The sequence below is a fragment of the Physella acuta genome, unplaced genomic scaffold (assembly GCF_028476545.2).
Source record: "Physella acuta isolate Inbredline_101_S28 unplaced genomic scaffold, ASM2847654v3 ptg001319l, whole genome shotgun sequence".
NCBI classification, from domain to species: Eukaryota; Metazoa; Mollusca; class Gastropoda; family Physidae; genus Physella; species Physella acuta.
The window spans coordinates 128,685-141,113 of record NW_026732834.1 but is presented as its reverse complement, the minus strand read 5'-3'; the positions used below and the strand labels follow the sequence as shown (position 1 = coordinate 141,113).

The 12,429-nt window shown below is 43.0% G+C and overlaps 1 protein-coding gene across 8 annotated transcripts in view; it reads right to left on the bottom strand.

Moving 5' to 3' along the window:
* The window catches only part of LOC131958349 (uncharacterized), a 52,830-nt gene that overhangs the window by 16,937 nt on the left and 23,464 nt on the right, over window positions 1–12,429 (bottom strand). Inside the window, exon 1 of one of the 8 annotated variants that reach the window (XM_059323335.1) lies at window positions 2,567–2,829. The exons of the other annotated variants lie outside the window; for them this stretch is intronic. Coding sequence (XP_059179318.1) covers window positions 2,567–2,606 — 40 coding nt within the window. The 5' untranslated portion in view covers window positions 2,607–2,829. Of the gene's footprint in view, window positions 1–2,566; window positions 2,830–12,429 lie in introns of those variants that run through there. 8 annotated transcript variants of the gene reach the window in all.

Sequence of the window (12,429 nt, the reverse complement as noted above, 5' to 3'; positions counted from 1 at the left end):
GCCAACCCATTTAATGGCTGATGGGCTGTCAAAAAATATGGGAAGATGGTGAGCATTTTCCATCAATAAACCAATAGCACAGGGGTTCTTAACCTGGGTTTAATCGAGCCCCAGGGGTTCAGGGAGTCAGTCTCAAGGGTTTGGTGGAGATCAAGACACACGCTGGACTTGTATGATTCACGATCAAATTTTGACAGTGCAGGAGATAGAACCTTTGATATGGGTTCTGTGAATGCACATATGAAACTGATGGGGTTTGGTACCTTCTATAAGGTTTGAACTACTGAACTAGTACAACCTCATGTGACAGATTGTAGCAGCACATTATGGTGGTCTGTCTTTAAGTTTCAGTAATGTAGGCTGGTCACTCCATAGGAAAGGGTACTTTAGGGTGGTCACTTTATAGGTTTAAGTAATGTTTTATGGTTAGTCTTTAAGTTAAAGTACTGTGGCATCTGAATCTATGGAAGGTTTGTGACTGTGTTAAGACATTTGATCCTACAGAATGTTTATGGCTGTGTTAAGACATTTGATCCTATAGAAGATTTATGGCTGTGTTAAGACATTTGATTCTACAGAAGGTTTATGGCTGTGTTAAGACATTTGATCTTACAGAAGGTTTATGGCTGTGTTAAGACATTTGATTCTACAGAAGGTTTATGGCTGTGTTGTGACATTGATTCTACAGAAGGTTTATGGCTGTGTTGTGACTGTGATTCCACAGAAGGTTTATGGCTGTGTTGTGACTGTGATTTTACAGCAGGTTTATGACCGCTGTTGCACGACTTCTTGCCGTGGTCGGTGAACCAAGTGACAGAAATATGAGAAGATTTATTTTGTCTGACAACAAAAACTACGATCTTATTTCATATTTTTATGTCTCACATGGGTTTGTCATATATAATATGAGATCAAAATAGCCTATTTATAAAAATAACTTCAGGTGAAATTTCAATATGTAACAATAAAATAGCAGTGTCACATATATCGGTAAGTTTTTACACAGTAGTTCATCACTATGTAATTTCGGTAGGTATCAAGTATTTATCATGCTCTAAGGAGCTGGTCAGTATGAAGAGATAAAATGGTCAGTGTGTATTGAAGGAGAAGTTGGCGTCCTGTACAATGGGGGATGTACTGAAATGGTTCAGATAAAACATGGGATAATGTAAGCAGCTGTAACACTGCAGTAATGGTTTGTACAACTTGTATTGGTAATATAAGACGAAATAAAAGAAACTGTAAACTCATGTTGATAGCATGTTGATAATATGATGTTGATAGCATAATGTAGATAACATTGTGTTGTTAACATTATATAGATAACATTGTGTTGTTAACATTATGTAGATAAAATTGTGTTGTTAACATTATGTAGATAATGTAATGTTGATAACACAATGTTGATAACATAGTGTTGATAATAGGCAATGTTAATAACATTGTATTGATAACATTGTGTTGTTAACATTATGTAGATAACATTGTGTTGTTAACATTATGTTGATAACATTGTGTCAATAACTAGCTAAAGTCACTGTAAAAACTTAAATAACACCTATAAACTATAACTTGCTGGATTTTTTTATTAAAAAATGGTAGCCTTCAAATCAAAACAAAGAAAACAGATGTCTTTATCTGGCTGTGTAGCCTACTATCTGGTGTTTACCAAAAACATGATGGGACGATGTGTTTTATGTAGGTTTTTTTTTGTTTGTTTTTGTTTTGTAAAGCAGTTAAAGAAAACAGCTGAGTACACGGCGACTATATACAGTCCTTTACACGTTAAAGAAAACAGCTGAGTACACGGCTGACTATGCAGGTCCTTGCCTGAGTTCGTGTCATAACAGAGAAACACACAGCTAAGAAACAGACAAGTAATGAGCGTGATCCTACACTTAGCCCTGTACTAAAGCCAAACTCGACCCAGCTCAGACGGGACACCGCGGGACGTCGTAAAATAAGTCCAACCTCTCAATCAGACTCCGAATAAGACAACCTACGTTTAGTCATTAGCGTCAAGGTAGAACATTGGTATCAGCTAGCGACAGTTGGGTTCTGTTACTCGTTCCCTTTCATGGACACTATTAATACTGTGTAAAGTAACTAAACGCGCGGTAACTGCCGGCTATATTAGATCGATTCAACTTATCAACAGGACTGACGTGATTAACATAGACAATCCTTTACGGTAAACAATATGTGGTGTAGGGAATTCTATCTAGCTAGACCTACCCACACACAAACATCAAGATCTACCCACACACAAACGTGTGTGGTGTATGGCATTCTATCTAGATCTACCCACACACAAACATAAACAGAGCATGTTGACAATGACTATAAAGTAAAATGTCCACAAAGCTTCAATAACAGTTAAGAGCTATGAATTGACAGCACCCCTACTTTACACACAGTTAAGAGCTACGAATTGACAGCACACTACTTTATATACAGTTAAGAGCTAAGAATTGACAGCACACTACTTTATATACAGTTAAGACCTAAGAATTGACAGCACACTACTTTACATAGACTTACAGTCTAAACACTAAAAATAACTTACTGGTAACTTGATAGTCGTATATCCCGTACATGCCACTCATGATGAATGAGGCAACCGAATCAAAACATTCTTAAATAACGGATCATAACACATTTTAAAACGGGTATCCAGCGAATGATGGTATCAATAACGTTAACCCCAATGTCACATGTTTAGTTTCCAACAGAAAGTCTGTCATCTGCGACACAGAGTTACACAGTGACCTAGAACGTAAATCTATGACGACAGCCGGCACCCCATGATTCAGTGCCCCCTTCTACTTCAAGGCCTACCACCACATCGACCCCCGCTCAATTTTTACACTCCTAGTAGAGGTGCGGGACTTCTCTGTGGAATATATGGAGCAGCCCACACTGTCCTATGTCTATATTTATACTACAAGCAGCAGAATATATAGAGCAGCCTACACTGTCCTGTGTCTATATTTATACTACAAGCAGCAGAATATATAGAGCAGCCTACACTGTCCTGTGTCTATATTTATACTACAAGCAGCAGAATGCGCAAGTGGGTGAATCAAACACAACTTCAACTTTTGGCCCACCTTTCTCTCCCTTAAAACCGGTCTCTCAAATTCTTTGGTCCTAGTTAAAAGTTAAGCACAACAAAGATGGCCCTAGACCAGATGACGTCAGAATGGTGTTTTATTCAAACCAACCAATGTATGAAGAAACTGCTGCGTACTGCAAAATTTTCAAAGATAGCGCGCTTAGGTTGGAATTATTTTGAATTAATTATCCAAACGTTCTTGTTTTTCAAACTAAACATCACTATACACAAATGTACAGGCTTATAAAATAAATCTTTTGTTACGTGTTTCACTATAGAGTGTGGACGACAGATTCCAATGACCCGGTCATTTTAATTTTAAACGCACAATAAACAGATCTTTGTTGAGGATTGAGACGTGAGGGGTGAAACAAGCTTAGATACTACAGAAGTACCCAGTAATGAAGATAATTCTATGGTGCAATAATAGCGTATATAGGTCAGAAAAACAAAGCATATTATGTTTGTATTACCAAACAGCCAGAACACGGTTTAACACTGCTGTCAATAGTAATCGAACAGTGAAGTCAGGGCTACATCTGGAGACTAGCGAACCTTTTCCCCTCCACACACATGGCCTGTAACTTTAGATGGGAGGTGACAGGGTATCGAAGTATCAGCTTGCACAATAGGGGAGGTAACAGTATCTAAAGAAAAGCTTGCACAATAGGAAAGGTAACAGGATATCTAAGTACAAGCTTGCACAACAGGGGAGGTAACAGTATCTAAGTACAAGCTTGCACAATAGGGGAGGTAACAGGGTATCTAAGTACAAGCTTGCACAACAGGGGAGGTAACAGTATCTAAAGAAAAGCTTGCACAACAGGGGAGGTAACAGTATCTGAGTACAAGCTTGCATAACAGTGGAGGTAACAGTATCTAAAGAAAAGCTAGCACAATAGGGGAGGTAACAGTATCTGAGTACAAGCTTGCACAATAGGGGAGGTAACAGTATCTAAAGAAAAGCTTGCACAACAGGGGAGGTAACAGTATCTGAGTACAAGCTTGCATAACAGTGGAGGTAACAGTATCTAAAGAAAAGCTAGCACAATAGGGGAGGTAACAGTATCTAAAGAAAAGCTAGCACAATAGGGGAGGTAACAGTATCTGAGTACAAGCTTGCACAATAGGGGAGGTAACAGTATCTAAGTACAATATTGCACAATAAGGGAGGTAACAGTATCTAAAGAAAAGCTTGCACAATAGGGGAGGTAACAGGGTATCTAAGTACTAGCTTGCACAGGGAAGGTGACACTAGTAAAGGAACTTTGAACTACCATTAACTTTTTGCAATCTTAATAACCTAGTGAAAGCCAAGGTGTGGGATCACAAATGTAAGAACATTCGCTGGTAAGCTACTGAGTCTATGGTGTATCAAACATCAAACTATGGTCAATCTCCCGTTAGCTCTTGAAGGTCATTCGAAATATGTCTGATTCCATTCATTTACTAACACGAGATAAGTGTTTATTAATACATTAATAATTCAGAATCAATTAGTGAGCATTAACAGTATACATATATATATATATATATATATATATATATATATATATATATATATATATATATATATATATATATATATATATATATATATATATATATATATATATATATATATATTATAAGCGATGTAAAGCGGCTAGCTAAGCCTCTAATATACATCTCAACAGAACAAGCGACCGCTATTAGTTTGGCCAGCATTGCTATTATATTCTTTCAACGGGAGCTGTAGGAGGTAGGATGCAATAAATAGAGCAGTAGAGAGGAGGCGCACATTTCGAGTGGGTGGTCTGGTGTTTGAATAGCATGAGGACGGCGACTGGACTGGATGGAACGTTCCCTCCCAGAGGAGCAGATAAGACATTCTTCTAACAATAGACAGCTAGGGCTGATGTGACACAGACACAGTGCTTTTTTATCAATCTATAGCTTTATGGCCTGGGCGACTGTGTATGCTACACACTACAGGGTAGGGAGGGGGGGGGGAGAATGGGAAGTTGAGGAGAGGAGGTGGGAGTCTGGGAAAGAGAGAGGTGGGGGTAAGAGTCTGGGAAATAGAGAGGTGGGGGTAAGAGTCTGGGAAATAGAGAGGTGGGGTGAGAGTCTGGGAAAGAGAGAGGTGGGGGTAAGAGTCTGGGAAATAGAGAGGTGGGGTGAGAGTCTGGGAAAGAGAGAGGTGGGGTGAGAGTCTGGGAAAGAGAGAGGTGGGGTGAGAGTCTGGGAAAGAGAGAGGTGGGGTGAGAGTCTGGGAAAGAGAGAGGTGGGGTGAGAGTCTGGGAAAGAGAGAGGTGGGGTGAGAGTCTGGGAAAGAGAGAGGTGGGGTGAGAGTCTGGGAAAGAGAGAGGTGGGGTGAGAGTCTGGGAAAGAGAGAGGTGGGGTGAGAGTCTGGGAAATAGAGAGGTGGGGTAAGAGTCTGGGAAAGAGAGAGGTGGGGTGAGAGTCTGGGAAATAGAGAGGTGGGGTAAGAGTCTGGGAAAGAGAGAGGTGGGGTGAGAGTCTGGGAAAGAGAGAGGTGGGGTGAGAGTCTGGGAAAGAGAGAGGTGGGGTGAGAGTCTGGGAAAGAGAGAGGTGGGGTGAGAGTCTGGGAAAGAGAGAGGTGGGGTGAGAGTCTGGGAAATAGAGAGGTGGGGTGAGAGTCTGGGAAAGAGAGAGGTGGGGTAAGAGTCTGGGAAATAGAGAGGTGGGGGTAAGAGTCTGGGAAAGAGAGAGGTGGGGTAAGAGTCTGGGAAATAGAGAGGTGGGGGTAAGAGTCTGGGAAAGAGAGAGGTGGGGTAAGAGTCTGGGAAAGAGAGAGGTGGGGTGAGAGTCTGGGAAATAGAGAGGTGGGGTAAGAGTCTGGGAAAGAGAGAGGTGGGGTGAGAGTCTGGGAAAGAGAGAGTTGGGGTGAGAGTCTGGGAAATAGAGAGGTGGGGGTAAGAGTCTGGGAAAGAGAGAGGTGGGGTGAGAGTCTGGGAAATAGAGAGGTGGGGGTAAGAGTCTGGGAAAGAGAGAGGTGGGGTGAGAGTCTGGGAAAGAGAGAGGTGGGGTGAGAGTCTGGGAAATAGAGAGGTGGGGTAAGAGTCTGGGAAAGAGAGAGGTGGGGTGAGAGTCTGGGAAAGAGAGAGTTGGGGTGAGAGTCTGGGAAAGAGAGAGGTGGGGTGAGAGTCTGGGAAATAGAGAGGTGGGGTAAGAGTCTTGGAAAGAGAGAGGTGGGGTGAGAGTCTGGGAAAGAGAGAGGTGGGGTGAGAGTCTGGGAAAGAGAGAGGTGGGGTGAGAGTCTGGGAAAGAGAGAGGTGGGGTGAGAGTCTGGGAAATAGAGAGGTGGGGTAAGAGTCTGGGAAAGAGAGAGGTGGGGTGAGAGTCTGGGAAAGAGAGAGGTGGGGTGAGAGTCTGGGAAAGAGAGAGGTGGGGGTAAGAGTCTGGGAAATAGAGAGGTGGGGGTAAGAGTCTGGGAAATAGAGAGGTGGGGGTAAGAGTCTGGGAAAGAGAGAGGTGGGGTGAGAGTATGGGATAGAGAGAGGTGGGGGTAAGAGTCTGGGAAATAGAGAGGTGGGGGTAAGAGTCTGGGAAAGAGAGAGGTGGGGTAAGAGTCTGGGAAATAGAGAGGTGGGGGTAAGAGTCTGGGAAATAGAGAGGTGGGGGTAAGAGTCTGGGAAAGAGAGAGGTGGGGTGAGAGTATGGGATAGAGAGAGGTGGGGGTAAGGGTCTGGGAAATAGAGAGGTGGGGGTAAGAGTCTGGGAAAGAGAGAGGTGGGGTGAGAGTCTGGGAAAGAGAGAGGTGGGGTGAGAGTCTGGGAAAGAGAGAGGTGGGGTGAGAGTCTGGGAAAGAGAGAGGTGGGGGTAAGAGTCTGGGAAATAGAGAGGTGGGGGTAAGAGTCTGGGAAATAGAGAGGTGGGGGTAAGAGTCTGGGAAAGAGAGAGGTGGGGTGAGAGTATGGGATAGAGAGAGGTGGGGGTAAGAGTCTGGGAAATAGAGAGGTGGGGGTAAGAGTCTGGGAAAGAGAGAGGTGGGGTGAGAGTCTGGGAAATAGAGAGGTGGGGGTAAGAGTCTGGGAAAGAGAGAGGTGGGGTGAGAGTCTGGGAAAGAGAGAGGTGGGGGTAAGAGTCTGGGAAATAGAGAGGTGGGGGTAAGAGTCTGGGAAATAGAGAGGTGGGGGTAAGAGTCTGGGAAAGAGAGAGGTGGGGTGAGAGTATGGGATAGAGAGAGGTGGGGGTAAGAGTCTGGGAAATAGAGAGGTGGGGGTAAGAGTCTGGGAAAGAGAGAGGTGGGGTGAGAGTCTGGGAAATAGAGAGGTGGGGGTAAGAGTCTGGGAAAGAGAGAGGTGGGGTGAGAGTATGGGATAGAGAGAGGTGGGGGTAAGAGTCTGGGAAATAGAGAGGTGGGGGTAAGAGTATGGGAAAGAGAGAGGTGGGGTGAGAGTCTGGGAAATAGAGAGGTGGGGGTAAGAGTCTGGGAAAGAGAGAGGTGGGGTGAGAGTCTGGGAAATAGAGAGGTGGGGGTAAGAGTCTGGGAAATAGAGAGGTGGGGGTAAGAGTCTGGGAAATAGAGAGGTGGGTGAGAGTCTGGGAAATAGAGAGGTGGGGGTAAAAGTCTGGGAAATAGAGAGGTGGGGGTAAGAGTCTGGGAAATAGAGAGGTGGGGGTAAGAGTCTGGGAAATAGAGAGGTGGGTGAGAGTCTGGGAAATAGAGAGGTGGGGGTAAAAGTCTGGGAAATAGAGAGGTGGGGGTAAGAGTCTGGGAAATAGAGAGGTGGGGGTAAGAGTCTGGGAAAGAGAGAGGTGGGGTGAGAGTCTGGGAAATAGAGAGGTGGGGGTAAGAGTCTGGGAAAGAGAGAGGTGGGGTGAGAGTCTGGGAAATAGAGAGGTGGGGGTAAAAGTCTGGGAAATAGAGAGGTGGGGGTAAGAGTCTGGGAAATAGAGAGGTGGGGGTGAGAGTCTGGGAAATAGAGAGGTGGGGGTAAAAGTCTGGGAAAGAGAGAGGTGGGGTGAGAGTCTGGGAAATAGAGAGGTGGGGGTAAAAGTCTGGGAAATAGAGAGGTGGGGGTAAGAGTCTGGGAAATAGAGAGGTGGGGGTAAGAGTCTGGGAAATAGAGAGGTGGGGGTGAGAGTCTGGGAAATAGAGAGGTGGGGGTAAGAGTCTGGGAAAGAGAGAGGTGGGGTGAGAGTCTGGGAAATAGAGAGGTGGGGGTAAAAGTCTGGGAAATAGAGAGGTGGTGGTAAGAGTCTGGGAAATAGAGAGGTGGGGGTAAGAGTCTGGGAAATAGAGAGGTGGGGGTGAGAGTCTGGGAAATAGAGAGGTGGGGGTAAGAGTATGGGAAAGAGAGAGGTGGGGTGAGAGTCTGGGAAATAGAGAGGTGGGGTGAGAGTCTGGGAAAGAGAGAGGTGGGGGTAAGAGTCTGGGAAATAGAGAGGTGGGGGTAAAAGTCTGGGAAATAGAGAGGTGGGGGTAAGAGTCTGGGAAATAGAGAGGTGGGGGTAAAAGTCTGGGAAATAGAGAGGTGGGGGTAAAAGTCTGGGAAATAGAGAGGTGGGGGTAAGAGTCTGGGAAATAGAGAGGTGGGGGTAAAAGTCTGGGAAATAGAGAGGTGGGGGTAAAAGTCTGGGAAATAGAGAGGTGGGGGTAAGAGTCTGGGAAATAGAGAGGTGGGGGTGAGAGTCTGGGAAATAGAGAGGTGGGGGTAAAAGTCTGGGAAAGAGAGAGGTGGGGTGAGAGTCTGGGAAATAGAGAGGTGGGGGTAAAAGTCTGGGAAATAGAGAGGTGGGGGTAAGAGTCTGGGAAATAGAGAGGTGGGGGTAAGAGTCTGGGAAATAGAGAGGTGGGGGTGAGAGTCTGGGAAATAGAGAGGTGGGGGTAAGAGTCTGGGAAAGAGAGAGGTGGGGTGAGAGTCTGGGAAATAGAGAGGTGGGGGTAAAAGTCTGGGAAATAGAGAGGTGGGGGTAAGAGTCTGGGAAATAGAGAGGTGGGGGTAAGAGTCTGGGAAATAGAGAGGTGGGGGTGAGAGTCTGGGAAATAGAGAGGTGGGGGTAAGAGTATGGGAAAGAGAGAGGTGGGGTGAGAGTCTGGGAAATAGAGAGGTGGGGTGAGAGTCTGGGAAAGAGAGAGGTGGGGGTAAGAGTCTGGGAAAGAGAGAGGTGGAGGAATGAGGGAGGTGTGAGGCGGAGGTAAGAGACAGAGAGAAAGGAAAGGAATGAGAGAGAGAGAGATGGGAGAATGAGAGATTTGGATGAAAGCGAGAGATTGAGAAATGACATTGGGGAATGAGAGAGAGGTGGAGTAAAGAGAGAGAAAAGAATGAAAGAGAGGTGGAGTCAAGAGAGAGAAAAAATGAGAGAGAAATGTAGCAAAGAGAGTGAGAGACCGACGTGGATTGAGAGAGGAAGGAAATTTTTAAAAAAAAGCCATGAATGAAGAGTCAGAGAGTTCAGAGCTAAAAGAAAATGTAGTCTATACTTGGAGTGTTCCAAGCTGACAACTGATTTAATTTCGTGCCTGCTACAGCTCCATTAAAGACATTATGGCTCTGGTCACATCAGCTGATTAAGCAAAATCTATGGCCACGATCACGGTTGTCTAGTGTGGACTGGGTGTAGAATGAGAAGGGTCGTCTATAGTTGTCTATTGATACCAGTTATATTTTACTACCATGTGGGTGCTATTTGTGAAAATAAACCTGCATTTTCAGTATTTTCCTCTTAGATAATGAATCTGACATGAATCAGTCAAAACCAGTGAATGATTTGTTTTCTAATTTAACAGCCGAAAACTCACTCTTTCTAATCTAACAAGTTTTAATGATACACTTGTGTTAACAACTCTCGCTTACAAGTTTTAAGGATACCCTAGTGTTAACAACTCTCGCTATCATCTACACAAGTTTTAAGGATACAATTGTGTTAACAACTCTCGCTATCATCTACACAAGTTTTAAGGATACACTTGTGTTAACAAATCTCGCGATCATCTACACAAGTTTTAAGGATACCCTTGTGTTAACAACTCTCGCTATCATCTACACATGTTATAAATAAAACCCTAGTGTTAACAACTCTCGCTATCATCTACACAAGTTTTAAGGATACCCTAGTGTTAACAACTCTCGCTATCATCTACACAAGTTTTAAGGATACCCTAGTGTTAACAACTCTCGCTATCATCTACACAAGTTTTAAGGATACCCTTGTGTTAACAACTCTCGCTATCATCTACACATGTTATAAATAAAACCCTAGTGTTAACAACTCTCGCTATCATCTACACAAGTTTTAAGGATACCCTTGTGTTAACAACTCTCGCTATCATCTACACAAGTTTTAAGGATACCCTAGTGTTAACAACTCTCGCTATCATCTACACAAGTTTTAAAGATACCCTTGTGTTAACAACTCTCGCTATCATCTACACAATTTATAAATAAAACCCTAGTGTTAACAACTCTCGCTATCATCTACACAAGTTTTAAAGATACCCTTGTGTTAACAACTCTCGCTATCATCTACACAAGTTTTAAGGATACACTTGTGTTAACTCTCGCTATCATCTACACAAGTTTAAAGGATGCGTTTGTGTTAACAACTCTCATTAACAAGTTTTAAGGATACCTTAGTGTTAACAACTCTCGCTATCATCTACACAAGTTTTAAGGATACCCTAGTGTTAACAACTCTCGCTATCATCTACACAAGTTTTAAGGATACCCTTGTGTTAACAACTCTCGCTATCATCTACACAAGATTCTACGACAGTTCCCCTCCCTGGGCTGAGAGCGCTAAGAACCGACCATCGTGTCCAAATTCTTGTTAAATTCACCAGGGACCATTAATAAATAAAAAGCCCCAGCCTGCCTGAAGCTTTGTTCAATGTAACGGGTGTTATGTGGACGGCTTTTACCCTATTTGGAGGAACAAAGAACAGAAGTACGGGGCATTTTATTTACATTTTACAACACCCAACACTTTTGTGAATATGTAAATAGGGCCTTAGTATCTAAAAATGTCGATATTTTATCAAGATTATTTTAGTATCTAAAAATGTCGATAAGTAAATAAGATTATTTTAGTATCTAAAAATGTCGATATGTAAATAAGATTATTTTAGTATCTAAAAATGTCGATATATGTAAATAAGACTTTAGCATCTAAAAAAACGATGAGGAAATGTCTTGAAGCTGTGTCACAAATGAAAGCTGAGATTTCGATTGCCCTCAGACGTCTTAGAATGCTTCGATATGTTTTAATTATTAAATTGTACTTGTACTCTAGTTTACAGTAAATATTTTTATCACGAAGGTGATGTAGTTTTAGCACACCAAAAGTTTTATATACATGCTAAACATAGCAGAAACACAAGCGAAACACAATAGGCCCATAAGCTACACATAACATGCCAACAAGCTATACATAAAATGCCCAAACACTACATAACATGTCCATAAGCTATACTTTATAGGCCCATAAGCTATAATACATAACATGCCAACAAGCTATACATAAAATGCCCAAACACTACATAACATGTCCATAAGCTATACTTTATAGGCCCATAAGCTATAATACATAACATGCCAACAAGCTATACATAACAGGACCACAAGCAAAAAATAACAGGCCCACACGTTTAACATAACAGACCAACATACTGTACATAACAGGCCCACAATCTAAACATAACAGGCCCACAAGCTAAACATAACAGGCCCACAAGCTAAACATAACAGGCCCACAAGCTAAACATAACAGCACCACAAGCTAAGATAACACGACCACAAGCTAAACATAACAGGACCACAAGCTAAACATAACAGGCCCACAACCTAAACATAACAGGCCCACAATCTAAACATAACAGACCCACAAGCTAAACATAACAGACCCATAATCTAAACATAACAGACCCACAATCTAAACATAACAGGCCCACAAGCTAAACATAACAGGACCACAAGCTAAACATAACAGACCCACAAGCTAAACATAACAGACCCACAAGCTAAACATAACAGGCCCACAAGCTAAACATAACAGGCCCACAAGCTAAACATAACAGGCCCACAAGCTAAACATAACAGGCCCACAACTTTAACATAAACAGGCCCACAATCTAAACATAACAGGACCACAAGCTAAACATAACAGACCCACAAGTTTAACATAACAGGCCCACAAGCTAGACATAACAGGCCCACAATCTAAACATAACAGACCCACAAGCTAAACATAACAGACCCATAATCTAAACATAACAGGCCCACAAGCTAAACATAACAGGCCCACAACTTTAACATAAACAGGCCCACAATCTAAACATAACAGGACCACAAGCTAAACATAAC